This window comes from Cyprinus carpio, chromosome A14, assembly GCF_018340385.1.
Source record: "Cyprinus carpio isolate SPL01 chromosome A14, ASM1834038v1, whole genome shotgun sequence".
NCBI lineage: Eukaryota > Metazoa > Chordata > Actinopteri > Cypriniformes > Cyprinidae > Cyprinus > Cyprinus carpio.
Window position 1 is genome coordinate 12,192,219 of NC_056585.1, and position 15,963 is coordinate 12,208,181.

The 15,963-nt window shown below is 35.7% G+C and overlaps 3 protein-coding genes across 4 annotated transcripts in view; 1 reads left to right on the forward strand and 2 right to left on the reverse strand.

The window, feature by feature from the left end:
- The window catches only part of LOC109066939 (sorting nexin-25), an 825,452-nt gene that overhangs the window by 706,766 nt on the left and 102,723 nt on the right, over window positions 1–15,963 (reverse strand). The window lies entirely within an intron of this gene.
- On the forward strand, window positions 2,409–11,496 carry LOC109101393 (syntaxin-5-like). The gene is made up of 11 exons (XM_042770663.1): window positions 2,409–2,574; window positions 3,333–3,590; window positions 6,195–6,262; window positions 6,398–6,453; window positions 6,688–6,758; window positions 7,574–7,690; window positions 7,887–7,943; window positions 8,237–8,318; window positions 8,767–8,873; window positions 8,990–9,111; window positions 9,637–11,496. The coding sequence occupies exons 2-11, from the start codon at window positions 3,522–3,524 to the stop codon at window positions 9,794–9,796; spliced, it is 909 nt and encodes a 302-aa protein (XP_042626597.1). The 5' UTR covers window positions 2,409–2,574; window positions 3,333–3,521; the 3' UTR covers window positions 9,797–11,496.
- LOC109101959 (protein RD3-like) lies at window positions 11,833–14,937 on the reverse strand. Of its 2 annotated transcripts, none has more exons than XM_042770678.1 (3): window positions 14,780–14,937; window positions 13,522–13,823; window positions 11,833–12,615 (listed from the first exon to the last, which is right to left on the reverse strand). In XM_042770678.1, exons 2-3 carry the CDS (start codon window positions 13,821–13,823, stop codon window positions 12,252–12,254), a joined length of 666 nt encoding a protein of 221 aa, XP_042626612.1. In that variant the 5' UTR covers window positions 14,780–14,937; the 3' UTR covers window positions 11,833–12,251. The 2 variants fall into 2 exon arrangements, with proteins under 2 accessions (XP_042626612.1, XP_042626613.1); XM_042770679.1 differs by having other exon boundaries at window positions 13,522–13,804; window positions 14,780–14,870.

Here is a 15,963-nt window from a genome sequence, read left to right on the forward strand (position 1 = left end):
TTTCTATTTGGACTATAAAAAATGTAAATAAAAGTTTTTATGAGACTCCATTCATGAATTAAACATGTTCTGCTGTGTTATAGACTCAAACAAGGGTTTTTATTGGCCTGTGCTTGCTGACAGTTTTGTAAAGGTCAAATTTTATCATGCTGAGTGGTGCTTTTATTCACTATCTGGTCCCTTTATCACACTCTCAAATGGGATTTTGTATTAATAGAGCCAGACATCTGATTCCAGTGACATTATCAAAATAGAACATCCTCTCCATCACATCACCTGCAGTACACTGGAGTGCCGAGTTCTCATATAAATATTTCACAAAATGTTTGATGACTGTGCTTGATGCAGTAAGGTCGTGTTTGTGTGTGTGTGTGTGTGTGTGTGTGTGTGTACACAGCAGTCAGTCTGAGTGGATATATGTACAAATTCAATGCTTTTCCAAATGTGTTTTTTTTTGCTTAGAGTGTGTGAAGACTCATTTTGAGGCTGATGCTGGCCTATCTGTCTGTCAGGGCTCAGCGCCAGCACTAAATTTAGCAGCCCACCCACAAGATTACGAAAAACGGGAGAGGGAGTGACTCATCCATCCAGAAGATGGAATACATTTTCTGTGCCACTTTCTCTCCCTTTCCTCCCTCTATTCTTATAGGCAATATAAAACTGATATTTTCCAGGGCCACCCTCTTCCGCTGTCAGGCTCACCACTTTTTTCATTTCCAGCTAAAAACACACAGTCCCGTGTTGTTTTCCAGCTCTTGCACCTGTGAGTGTGTTGGTGCCCAAAGTGGCACTAATGATAAAACATCAGTCGTGTTTTCCTTGCGTCTCTTTGTTGAAGCAGCTGTGTTCTAGCAGGCCTGGATGCTATCTGGACAGCGTGAATATGTGTGCGTTGTGATGTTATCTGGCAGAGACGACAACGTTGTCTGAGCTCAGCCTGTGTGTATGTGTCAGCAAAGAGAAAAATGTAAACCTTCACATTTAGGTCATTAAAAGTGGTTTCTCATGTGTTTTTATGAGAATTTCTGCTCTGAGGGAGCACTGATACTACTGAAATGGGCTGAAAAAAAACTGTCATCCATCTCAGTCCAAAATAATGCAGATCCTGTGATAAATTCCAGGGTTTGCTGGATTTAAAGTGAATTGGGCTGATCTGCACAAAAGAGATAAGGAGCACAAAAAGCTCTTATGCTGAGAGGACATCAAACAGGTTACATGCTGCTTCATGTTAAATCGCTGAGAATATGTATGTGTGTTCACATCAGGATAGTAAAATCTAAAATGATCTACATTGTGGGAATAAGCCAAGGTTAAAAATGGATTAGGAAACATGCTTAATGTTTCGATGAAAACCTTAATATGTTTATTTAAGGTTAAGTGTAGGGTTAGGGATAGAAAATAAAACAATAAAAGTCAAAGAAACGTCCCAATCATAAAAACTAATGAGTGCGTGCTTGCTTTGTTCACAATTATGTTTCAAAAGCACTTTTGACCAGTGACATTTGGCTTGGTGATGTGTGTACTACGGCCAAGTCTTATTGCAGTTTTAATCAGTGTGCATAAGCAGTCTTTTAATCTTTAAAATCATATTCACCTCAAAATTATTCATTTCATTGTTTCAAAGTTTCTCTATTTTTTTTTTATTTTTATTTTTTGGCGACATCTGCCGGTCGTGTAGCGCTTTGAAGCGTTACCTTCAATAAATTTGATAATAAAATTGTTGTATGTCTATAAACCACGAATATTCGCCATAAAATGCACTTTAACAAAATAAAATATATATTTATATAAATAAAAAACAGTAATAATAATAATTATAATAATAATTATTATTGTTATTATTATTTTGTTAAATAAGAATGAGAATAAACAGTCGGACCAACTAAAAAAAAAAAAAATTATATGGCTCCAACACTATTTTAAATATAAGTTATTTTAGTTTTAATTAATTATTTTAAAACACAGATGACCTGTGGTTGAGCATGAAGTGAATTTATAATAATAATAATAATAATAATAATAATAATAATAATTATATTATTAATTATATATTAAATAATGAAAATATTAATAATAATAATAATATTGTTATTGTTGTTAAAAAACATTCACTGTGTTAAATGGCAGCCCTAAGAATACTAAAACTAGAACTACAAAACTATTTTAAACAAAAAAAGTCTAAAACTTAATTTATACAGTGAAAAGTAAACAGAAAACGTAAAAACGACATGCTAATTAAATATTATGTAAAATTAGAAAATAAAATAAAGTTTCAAGATTCTAAGAAATTTACACTAACATCTTTAATGCACATCGCACGAATGCACCCGAAAGCTGTTTGCCACCCGCCAATAAAAACAAAAGAAGAAGAAGAAGAAAAAGCACATCGATCGAAACTGATCATCTGCGTCACAAGTCACGCTCTCGGTGAATGGCAGTGAGCGTGCGCATTCGTGGACGTGGCAGTGACGTTACGCACACCGGAAGCGGTAAGGACTGAAGTGAAACCCCGACCTCCGTATCGTCGACAAGCCGGGAATACTGGAAAAAAAACGACGAAATGATACAGTTACCGTGAGTAAACGATTATAAACGATGTCACGAATGTCTTAACTTGTGGTTTAGGCTCAGCTGGAGTGATTATGGTTTAAATTAAGACGGAAGTTGTCGAGTTTCGGGCCATTTAGCGCTCAGAGAACTGCGTAACAACTGCTGGACCGAAGACGGCGTCAGAGGCTGTACTGACATAAACAAACCTGTAAACACCTTCAAAGATAGGATTAGTCTTTAAAGCATGCAAGGAAAAGCTTGTAATATATCTGCGCGAAGAATGAGTTTCCTTCATTGATTTTTGTTATTACGTTACACGTCAATCTGTGAAGCCAGAATATTCTAGGTGGCCGGTAAAATCCGAGTTCAGTTTAAGTTAACGTACCTCCCTGCGCAGATGACTGATGGGCCGGTTATCTGTACACATTGTCTAGAGTGGGTTTCCTTATTCAGTTTATAAAGAAGGTTGAGCTGAGGTGTTGTGATCAGTATATTTGTCAACTATTACTGGATGTGGGAGTGACATCCAGACCAGAGTGTTTACCTACTTATTTTCCCCGGATTCACAGCCACCATGTGCCTAGAGAATTGTATTGACACCAAGTGGTTGAAAATCATTGTTGCATTATTTGTAGCAATTAGGTTTGTTACTTTGTTATCAAACGCAGCAGTATTTCTAGTATTCTCAAGTGTGTAAGTACTTCCTAGAACATTGTTTAGTCTCTTCTCAGCAATGACAATCAAAGTTCAGGTGATTGATCGATTGATTCTGTGATCCTCAGATGATGTGCGGAGTCGCTGGACAACAGTCAGCACTTTCAAGCTTTTAGTAACATCTCAAGTCTGAAGTGTCTGCTTTGGCTTCATAAAGGCCCCAACAGAGAGTTTCACAGCAGCCGGATCACTTCAGATTCACTGTCACATATACACATCCTGATACCGCTGAGGGAAGGAGGTTCTGCAGCATTATTATGACGTGTCGGGACCGCACACTTGAGTTCCAGTCGGCTTGTAAGTCACTGCAGGGGAGACAGTTACAGGTATGACAATATTAAATACATTTGCAGCTATGGTGTCACACAAAGGATATTGAATACTCAATGCAGTGTGGTTTCCACAGATGCTTAAACTATGTGTTGCTTATTAAATGTTATTTTAGAGGATATAATATACATTAAAGTTTTTAAAATTCACCCAACCAATGAATACTCTGTCATGATTTGCTGACCCTTTTCTTTTGGTCATGAAAAACAATTTATACTAGGCAGAAAGTGAGCTGCTCTTTTCATGTATCAAAAGTAAATGGTGATTTATGCTACTAAGCTCTAAAAAGGCACTATGCAAGCTATATAAAAGCAGTATAAATCCCCATACACTTTCCTTGAATTGAAAAAAAAAGAAGAAAAAGAAAAGCTATCTTCCCAAGATCTCCTTTTCTGTTTCATGCAAGCAAATTTGTCATTATATTTGTAGTTTTTATGTTACACTCTCTGTTATTGGCTCAATTTACTCACCTTAAGGCCATACAAGATGTTTTACTTTTCTTTTTTTGGAAAATCTTTGAAAAAGAGTTATAAAAAGTAGCATATTTTTTTGATCCACTGCTGATTTTTGTAAGTTTGCCCACATTCAAAGATATGAAGGGTCTTTAATTTTTATGGTAGGTTTATTTTAACATATAGAGACAGAATATCAACCAAAAAAATACAGAAAAAACACATTATATAAAGGTTAGAAATTGATTTGAATTTCAGTGAGTGAAATGAGTATTTGATCCCCTACCAACCAGCAAGAATTCTGGCTCCCACAGATTGGTTATGTGCCCATGTGGAACAAAGATTAGTCTGTCCACTTTAAGAAGTTACTCCTAATGTCTGCTTGTTAGGTGTATAAGACATCTGTCCACACAATCTGTGTCTTCCATTCCAACCTCTCCCACCAATGGCAAGACCAAAGAGCTGTCAAAGGATGTCAGAGACAAGATTGTAGATCTGCACAAGGCTTGATTAGGCTACAAGACCATCAGCAAGAAGCTTGGTGAGAAAGAGACAACAGTCTGTGTGATTATTCAGAAATGGAAGAAATATAAAACAACCATCAATCGGCCTCTGTCTGAAGCTCCATGCATGCAAGATCCCACCTCATGAGGTAAGGATGATCATGAGAAAGGTGAGGGATCAGCCCCGAACTACACTGGAGGAGCTTGTTAATGATCTTAAGGCAGTTTGGACCACAGTCACCAAACAAAACATTGGTAACACACCACACCGCAATGGACTGAAATCCTGCCGCGCCTGCAAGGTCCCCTGCTCAAGAAGGCACATGAACAGGCCTGTTTAAAGTTTGCCAAAGAACATCTAAATGATTCAGAGAAGGCTTGGGAGAAAATGCTGTGGTCAGATGAGACCAAAATTGAGCTCTTTGTCATTAACTTGACTCGCCGTGTTTGGAGGCAGAGAAATGCTGACTATGACTCCAAGAACACCATCCCTACAGTCAGGCACGGAGGTGGAAACATTATGCTTTGGGGTGGTTTTTAGCTAAGGGTACAGGACGACTTCACTGCATTGAGGGGTAAATGGACGGGGCCATGTACTGTAAAATCTTTGACGAGAACCTCCTTCCCTCAGCCAGATGGGTCATGGATGGGTCTTCCAGCATGACAATGACCCGAAACATACCGCCAAGGCAACAAAGGAGTGGCTCAAGAAGAAGCACATTAAGGTCGTGGAGTGATCTAGCCAGTCTCCAGACCTCAATTCTATAGAAAATCTGTGGTGGGAGCTGACACTTTGAGTTGCCAAACGACAGCCAAGAAACGGATTTAGAGAGAATCTGTAAAGAGGAGTGGATCAAAATCCCTCCTGAGATGTGTGCAAACCTGGTGACCAACTACAAAAAACATCTTACCTCTGTGCTTGCCAACAAGGGTTTTCACCAAAGTACTAAGTCATGTTTTGCTTTGGTATCAAATGCATATTTCACTCACTAAAATGCAAATCAATGTCTAACCTTTATATAATGTGTTTTTTTTTTCTGGATTTTTTGGTTGATATTCTAATGTTAAAAATAAACCTACTGTAAAAATTACAGATCCTTCATTTCTTTGTAAGTGGGCAAACTTACAAAATAAACAGGGGATCAATTAAATATTTTCCCCACTGTACATCACGTGCTCACCAATGGATCCTCTGCAGTGAATGGCTACTCTCCGAATAACAGTCAAAAACCAGATTATCAGCTGTTTGAACTTTCATTCTGACTCCACCCAATATATATATATATATATATATATATATATATATATATATATATATATATATATATATATATATATATATATATATATATATATATTATATATATATATATAAATTTTTTTTTTTGTTTTGTTTTTTTTTCAGTTTAGTTCAACAATAATAATAATAACTTTCAGGTTCTGAATTGGTGAGCAAGTGATGTAATGCTAAATTTCTCCAAATTTGTTCTGATAAAGAAATAAACTCGTTTACATTTTGAATGGTATGAGGGTGAGTAAACTTTCAGCAAAATTTCATTTTTGACTGAATTATTCTTTTAATTTAATCTATGAGATGAAATAAAATTTGGTACATGTAAAAATATTTCTTCTTCTGTCTTTTTAGAATGGGACTCAAAATAAACCTGCCATTAATGCCCTCAAACAGCGCAGTGACTTCACTCTTATGGCCAAGTAAGAGTTCAGATCCATCCAATTTGGTCTTTGCCCACTGTTTTTATTTTTTTATCACTTCAGTGAAACTGAAGCGTTGTCCTGCTTCCTTGAAACGTTGCCCCCCTGAAATCTTGTTTTGTTTTTCTGTAACAGGAGAATTGGGAAAGACTTGAGCAACACATTTGCCAAGCTTGAAAAGCTTACAATTTGTAAGTAACATGTCAGTAATACTAAATAGATTTAAGGGTGCTCTTATTTCTTGTCTTAGTAGACTTTTGTTATGGTGGAAAAATTTGTATTTTAATAGTTCTAAAGCTCCTCTTGTCCATTATTTGGTGGTTCCCTAGTTTACTTTGAGGTCTAATATGATTGAGTTATCAATTTCTAAAGTACACTGTATGCTCTGTGTCATTATTAATTTTTATTCTCCCCTTTACTCCTAGTGGCCAAAAGGAAGTCTTTGTTCGATGATAAAGCAGTGGAGATTGAGGAGTTAACATACATTGTTAAACAGGTTAGTGATGTCTGTGTTGTCATGGTTGTTATATTTGATAGATCATACCTCATTCAGTCCTTTTTACCTGTTGAAATTCCTTTAAATGGCCAATAAAACCCATAAAATGCTGTTTTACACTTGCCAATAAGTAGAGTCTGTAATCACTTTTTGGAAAGTGTAAAACTGCGTTTTCTACGCAGGTAAAAAGAACTGCATGAGCTAAATGACTTGATTACATTCGAGGGTTATATTTGACAGATCATACCTCATGCAGTCCATTTTACCTGTTGAAATGCCTTTAAATGATCAATAAAACCCATAAAATGCAGTTTTACGCTTGCCAAAAATTGATTACAGACAGCAGTCAGTTTTTGGCAGACAATCAATTTTCGGCACAACATTGGCAAGCAATTATACGCGCTTCCGGATTTAGCGCTGCTGCTGATTAAAGAGCGTCAGTGAATGAATGTCAAAGTTTTGCACTGTGCTTTGAAAACGGCATGGGATAGCCTAGATTTATGCTTTCAGTTTGAACAGAAATCTTATATAGTACAGTTTGTCAATCTAAAATGATAATTTTGCATAACAGCTGTCAATCATGTTGGTACGCAAATGCGCTGTCAGAAGTTACTTACACAGCTCATTTTTTATTTTGGTCACACATGCGGACCACTTATGTGCACCCCTGTTTATATGAATCTCAGTACTTGCTTGTAGTAGTTGCCTGTAGGAGTCTTGGTATCTGTTTACCAGAATCCTTCAGCATACTGTGTAAGAGCAACTTCTTGCACTGATCTGATATATAACATCTCTCTATCTGTGTCTCTCCTCAGGACATCAACAGTCTGAATAAGCAGATAGCACAGCTGCAAGACCTCGTACGATCCCGCAGTGGGCAAAATGGCCGTCACATCCAGACACATTCCAACACAATTGTTGTATCCCTGCAGGTACAATCTTCTATCTGCTGTTCCTTTAGTGCACAGATATTCCAAACTCTCCAGGAAGCTTGCTTTAGACAGTAGGGGTGGTTGATCTGGTTTTGATTGACATGAGATGACTTGACTTGCCACCACACCTTTCATTTTCCTGCTGCAATATAGTACATGCTGTAAACAGTCGTATCTGTAAATGTTTGTGTTGCAGTCCAAGCTGGCATCAATGTCAAATGATTTCAAGTCAGTCCTGGAAGTGAGAACAGAGGTGAGTGTTTTTTTTTTTTTTTATGATCAGTGCTGCACTTTTATAACATCATCAATTCTGTGTCAAGCAGTTTTTAGACTTTTAAATATTTAATCATAGCCTTAGCAAAGCAAAAACAACACAAAGTGTGCTTGCTGTGCATCATGGTCCTATGAAACTACCTTCTCTTTCTTTTTGATTTTCAAACTAGTTCCATGTCCGTTTTTTGTTTAAATAACATTTAGTTCAGTTGTAATGAGCGAACGATACTTAATTGTTTTAACTGAGGCATATCTGTCCTGTTGTGTGTTTAGAATCTGAAGCAGCAGCGCAGCAGAAGAGAGCATTTCTCCCAGGCCCCCGTCTCGGCCTCTCCTCTGCTCACCAATAACTTCAGTATGCCACCTCTTTAGCACTGTTATTTTCATTTTGTTTTCATTTAGTGGTTTTTAATTTCAGTTAGTTCATTTTACTGAGTCAAGCTATAATGCTTTATGGCTAGTTAATATATAGTATGAATAGCAAGTTTCTCGTGCAGAATTTTTGAAATAACAATTTGCACCTTTATTGAACTTATTTGTTGAATTTATTATAATTATTATAATGTTTTATTATACTATTATTAATGTTATTACTATATTTGTAATTCTAGGTATATTATTATTATTATTATTATAAACTATATATTTAATATTTTGATAGTTTTTTTTTTTTGTTTGTTTTGTTATTTGAAAATCAGAATTATTCACCTTGTCACATTCCTCAAATTATTTATGGTTTTGTATGCACACTTGGTGTCTTTATTTTGTATTTAATAGTCTTTTTCATTTCTTGGCTCTGGCAGACAGCTCAGTTCTGATGCAGGATGAGTCCAGGAGTCTTGGAGGAGAGGTGGCCATCGATATGGACTCTAGAGCAAACCCTCTGCAGCTGCAGCTCATCGATGAACAGGTATCAGTCCCTCAGAAATATGGAATGGAGTGTAGTCTAGGCTGCTGCTTGTAGCTGAAGGTTTGCATGTATGATAAATGATGTTTTCATCAAAAATCATTTTTATGTTTACGTAGGACTCGTATATACAGAGCCGAGCGGATACCATGCAGAACATTGAGAGCACCATTGTGGAGTTGGGCTCCATCTTTCAGCAGTTGGCGCACATGGTCAAAGAGCAGGAAGAGACGGTTCAGAGGTCAGACAACCACACAAATGCATACACACCACATGAATCAAGATACTGCAAAACCACAGACTCAACAGTACATGCTGTACAAACCACACACAAGCACTTACAGTCAGAGTAGTACTTTTTCAAGTCAGCATCGATGTAATTTTTGCATTTTTGACCAAAAGTTGATGTGTGCAAACTGTCAAAAATGTATTTAGGTGTACTTGTGCTAATAAAAAGTCTTAAATTTTTTTCCCCAAGTTAAGATCATAAAAATATCTTAAATAGTATAACAGAAGTATTAATTATAATTTTAAGAGATCTTATATTTGGGGAAGACAAAAACAGTAGGCACGATATAGCTTAATGTGATTGTGACACTTCAAAAGGTGATGATTTCATGAAATAAAAGTAAAAATGCATGCTCTTGTGTGCATTTGTGAAAAAAGTAAAAACATTTATTAAGATTGATTTAATCATGATGTAGTTGTATAGTTGTTGTCAAAGACTGTAAAGTCATATTCACTGTCTGATTCTGTTGATGACCAGGATCGATGCCAATGTGGAGGACACCCAGCTGAATGTGGAAATGGCCCACACTGAGATACTGAAGTACTTCCAGTCCGTCTCCTCCAATCGCTGGCTCATGATCAAGATATTCCTTGTTCTCATCATCTTCTTTATCATCTTTGTGGTCTTCCTCGCCTGAGAAGGATCGACCCCGAGCATAAGGAGGGATGAAAATGGAGCCAAAGGGTTTGAAGGAGGGAGGATGGACTAATGGACTTAAGTCCACAGGCAATGGACTTATGGGCGAATGTGCAAAATCACAAGTGGACTGGACTCTTTGGGTTGGGCCGGGGGGCGGGGTTTGGGGGGGGTTCTGATGCTCATTAGTGGGTTAGTCAGAGTATCTTGAGTCAGATGTTAATTCTGTCACTCTCTTACTCTGGAGAGAGATGGAGGATGATGGAGATGCTGATGAAGGTGGAGATTTGCTGTGTATTTAAATAGAGAGGAGGGTGTTCTGATTCACTTTGTTCTCTTTAAGCTTCATCTACATCTGCATTAATATTCAAGCCTTCGTTTCTTATTAATAATCGCATATTAAAAGAGAAGGCTTTTTCCCAAGTGGTTTGATTCTCCAAACTGGTTTAGTTTTTTTCGCAGTGTTGTCAGTAATCAGCTATAACATTTTTACAGTAAATTAAATGAGACCTGATTCTCCTCGTAAAATAAGCCTGATAATAATAATTCCCCCATTAATCTTTATTAATGTGTTTTTATATCAAAGACATGCAATTATTTGCCATTTATGGGTGAATCTCTAACAAAGAAATATCAGAGTTATATTTCACCCCAAAAATTGCAAGGGAAAAATGATTTATAATTAATTTATAATTGTATTTTTATAATTAATTATATTTTGAAAAAGTGATGTCTGTTTTAGGACCATTATGGCATTTTTTCATGAAAATAAGTTCTTATATGTAATGTGAAATAATTGCTGTATGATAACGCTAATCACTATATCTAACGTGATCTTTTTAGTTATTAATTACAGTATAAATTAAATTCTTACCAATGTTCTTATAAATGTGCAAATACATTTATAATTGAATTTATAAATTTATCAACATTCATGGGAATTTTGGAGGGAATTGTGCTTAGTATTAAAATAATGCCACAATGCAAAAAAATAGACTACATTTTCCTTTTTGGGTGGTGAAATAGAAGTCTGACACTTTCATGAGATTCTCCCTTCTAGTGTTAAGGCCGTCTGATTTCAGGCCTTGTAAATATGGGGTCTGTAATATTATATACGGTTTAGAAACTTTCAGGTTCTTTTTCTTTTCCTTTTTTTCTTTGAGTTTGATTCTGCCAAATACACAAAGAGGGGTTAGAGGAAGTTGCCTGGTCTTATGATTTTACTTTGTGCAGGAATAAACAAGGTGCGAATGAAGACCAGTGTTTTGTACAGTACTATGAAATTTAAAACCTATCGGTACTCACTGGTTTCTTTCATCTGTGTGGAGCAACTTTGGCCTGATGAACTACTGGCCACATGCACAAAGAACTGAAGACCAGCTCCTTCAAGCTGCGATGCTGTGAATAATGAAACCGGAGAGGGAGCTGGCAGAGATGATGTTTTCTTCATTTAGAAGCAGCGTTTTCAAGGTCAAACTCTCTAATTTTGTAAATCACAGACTTCCTTTCTCCCGCACACGCCACATAATCTCAAATCAAACTCATGAACGATGTACAGTGTAATATTTAATGAACACTTTTTATGAAGACTCTTGTTTCCAGGCTTTTTTTTAGCTGAACGGTCTGCATCTCTTGTATAAACTGGACACTGTTGTAATGTAAGGACAAACAGTACATATTAAAACACATCTGAGAAACTGATTATGGCTAATGTTTGTGGAGCCAATCTTAAAAAACATGGTGAGAATATGTTTCACCAAATTAAAAGAAAACAATGCATAATGGAAATTAAGCTGACATTGTTTTAATAATTCAGCACTTTTCATCTTTTGATGGTTTTATTATTATTTTATTTATGGTGAAATTATAGTGCTTAAAAATAATATAACTATAAAATGGTGTACAATTAACCAATTGTGTATTTGCAGTAAAATATAAACATTATTATTTTTTAATTTTTCCACCACTTTTTATAAGCAAAATATTATGTTCCCTTATTTTAATTTTTTTTTCTTTTCTTCAAGAAATAAGACCTGGTCATACTCTTGATGTATTTTGTGAGCTTCACCCTCACAGAAGAATTGAACTGTGAAAATACACACATTTATGCCAAATATTCAAATCTATATTTACATCCAAATATTCAAAATATTTAAGCACACATTAGAAAGTAAAAAAAAAAAAAAAAAAAGGCTGTTATGTGTCCTAAATATGCCTATACCAGTGTTCTTTGGTTTGATTATCAAATTAACAGTGTTTGTCTTACAATCTGAAAGCATAAGCTTTAGTCTTTCAGGATGTCTCCTAGAATCAGATTTTTCTTCACTTCTCTTGTTCTTTGCCACCTTCTCTTTTCTTCTTCTTCCATTGGCAGCTCACCTTGAAGGCTGCATTTCCTTCAAGCTTTTCAAATTCTTCTTTCCTCTGTCTTTCTATTCATCTTGTCTTCCAGTTGTTCAGCTCTGGGCCTCCTGCTCAAGAGGAGTGATCTCTGGCATGCTGAGGCTCCGTCCCTTCCTGGTACGCATGGCAGTTTTCTCCTGTTCGGCTGCTTCCTCATCTTCATCAGACCACGTGTTTTCCTCTTGCAGGTTGTTGCGGGAACCCCCGAAGCTTCCCTTTCCACGGTTCAGGGTGCGGAACTTGGATCGAAACGTGACGAAGGAGAGGCTCTTGCTGCGCTGTTTTTCCCAACGGTTCGCCCGATCCTGGAGCTCTGCGTCTCCTTGAAGCTCATCCAGGCAGTTTCTTAGGACGCCCCGGAACAGTTTGGGGACCTCCTGCACCTCAGGCTCAAACTCTGACACTAGTTTCCTGAACCTTTCAAACAAAAAAACAAATATCAGTATCTATTGCATGACTCACCATACCTCTTACTGGTCAGTACCTAGGGTTATTTATGCAAAACTAAAAGCATAAGAAACATGTTACATGAAATAAAATAATCCTTGACAGAACTAAAAGAAAGTATAAAGAAGAGAAAAACTTTCAGCTAGTTGCCAAGGAAACACTTCTCATTTTAATTTAGTTTAACTTGATGTACTAAAATAACTCAAAATAAAACTGAATGAATAAAAACTATGGACACATTTAAAATAAGCAAAATTAAAAGGAAAAAGGAAAATCTAAAAATAAAAACTCATTCAAACTTTGTTGTAAAGAATTATTTTTCACAGTTAGTAAAGCAAAGGTTATTGGAGTACCTTTTTACAAAAAAATACTGTTTAGTCTTTCTACTTCAAAATGTAATGTTTAATTCAATGTGTTACTAGCCATTTCTTTGTAATTAATGGTGAAATTTACAAGCAATTTCTGATTACTAGTTAACTGAAATATAACTGAAATATATTTCAGCTAGTCACAACGACATCCCATTTTCATTAAGTTTAACAATGTACTAAAACAAAACTAAAGTTTAAAATGTAATAAAAATGTAAACTAAAACTATTAAAAATGAAAAAATGCAACAAAAATTACTTAAACTTTTAACTGAATTTTAAAGGAAAATATAAAAACAAAAATTAATTCAAACAATTAGTAAAAATATATATATCATTTTTTTTTCCAGAGAGTGTGTAATAGAATCTCAGTTAAAATAAAATAAGCATTAACTGAAATAAAACATTGCTAGATCTTATTTTATTTCAGCTAGTTGCCAAGGAAACATTTCTTATTTTCATTTAGTTTTACTTGGGGTACTAAAATCACCTGATACCTGATACCTACCTGACAATTACCGGCCCACACTGTTGAGGTGGGACCTGAGCGCAGAGGTCCTGCAGTTCCAGCACGTCTCCTGGCGTGAGCTCGTAGGGGACGTGTGGCTGAGGGCCGGCCAGCCAGCTGTAGTCTGCCGAGGACGAGCTGCGGCGTCTGCGAGTTGCTGCTGCCTTCTCCAGCCGGATTCGCTCGGTCCGTTTCACCATAGCACCCAGCTCCAGCATCAAAGTGTTGGTCACCAGCTCCTCTGGAGTGCGCTGGCCGGGAACCTTCGGCTCCAGGGAAAACACTACTGACCAGGGAAACATCTGTGAGAGCGACAACCATTCAAATTTGAGTTATGAACTTCAGGTTTTAACATTGAGCGCTTTTTGCAGGTGATTACCATTCATTTTGACAGAGATTTTTTTGCTGTAAAATCTTAAATTTTATCTATCTATCTATCTATCTATCTATCTATCTGTCTGTCTGTCTGTCTGTCTATATACAGTAAATAAATATATATATATATATATATATATATACATACAAATATACACAAATTTTAAAAATGTGTAATTTCTATTATGATAATATTATTACTAATAATTTATATAATATTTTATTATTCTAAATAATTAAATGTAATATTATAATATCACAATATTATTAAACTATTACTATTATCATTTATGTTGTTATAGTAATAATTTCTTGTACAAGTTTTTATTGTTGTATTTATTATTTGGAAAATAATATATATATATATATTTTTTTTTTTTCCTTTTTGATTCCTCAGATTATTTGTGGTTTATATAGATGCATTTAAATTTATATCTGACTGTTTGCTCCCATGTCCATATTTAAAGGCCTGTTGCAGTGCTAGATGAAATTTTGCATTTGCAAAAATAAAAATTTAGGAGCTACAATATCAGAGGGTAGCTATCTACACTTCTTCCCCTGTGTTTGTTTCTTTGTGTCCTGATCTTGGACTCAACTTTAGTGTTGAATGTCCACACTTTTTTATAATTCCTCTAAATAATGCCGCCAACACAGTGAAGATATTTGCACCCTGATAGTCTTTGCTGTAGTTTGGATAATTATTCAGTTGACTATGAAATTAATAGTTTGGATAATTATCCACATATGTGTACAAGGGTGCAAATATTGCTCTATACATCACTGCCTATCTGGGATGCCAACTGTATATTAGAATTGACTTATACTGAGGTGCAAATAACATCTGCTGGATATATATTTGTAAGTTGCAAAAAAAGGATATTACCTTTCAAATGATGTGTTATATTCCTGTTTTAATGTCAAATTTCTTCAAATTGGACCTGAAAAGCAAAAACTGTAGAGCCAAAATGTTAAAATCCAGGGTTTGGTTTCCAGTCTAAGCACCCATATGAGACAGCTCTCCTTTGCGCTGTTTTAGACACTGTAAATGTGTGTGTGTAATCCTATATAAATATGTGAGCGGGTATTTAGCCGTCTGATTAGCTCAGTGAACACACACCTTGCATACGATGTGATCTGCTGCTCATCCGCAGGAGCTGATTGCACAATATCTCCTCATGCATAACATGTGAGCACTGAAATTAAATGTATAGCATCATGTTCATTTTAGACTATTATAAAGGAATTTCTAATGAATTCATTTGTGGCAGTTTGTGAAGAGTAAAAAAGTAACTTAAGTTTCAAAATAATGAAAAATAATTCCATGACAATGAGCTGATTGTTAATTTGTAATAATTCACAACCATTAGATCTATTAAAGAAACAGTTCACCAAAAAATGTTGAATTGCTGAAAATTCACTCACCCTTAAGCCCTCCAAGATGAAGTTGAGTTTGTTTCTTCATCTGAACAGATTTAAAGAAGTTTAGCATTACATCACTTGCCCAACAAATGGATCCTCTGCAGTGAATGGGTGCCGTCAAAATGAGAGTCCAAACAGCTGATAAAGACATAACAATAATCCACAAGTAATCCATGCCACTCCAGTCCATCAATTAATCTCTTATGAAGTGAAAATCTGTGTGTTTGTCATAAACAAATCTATCATTAAGATGTTTTAACTTTAAACTGTCGCTTACAGACAAAATAACAGCCCATATTCTACAATAACGCTTCCTCCATTATAAAAATAATAAATAAAAAAAGTCCATTCCCTGTTATTCCTCACATTAAAATTCACTGACATATTTGTTTAGAACTGTATTGGATTGTTTTCGTTGTCATATTTCTCTCCTGATTCAGACAAGGCAACTTTTTCACTGGAAAAAAACAACATTATGGATAATGGACGAATGTTGGATTTCTTTCCAATAGCTTTTTTTTATTAGTTTCAGCACTTTTCACTACAAAATGTTAACTGAATGACTGGAGTGGTGTGGATTATGTGGTGTTTTTATCAGAGTGGTGTGGATTATGTGTGATGAAGAAATAAATCATTATTGCCTGAGGG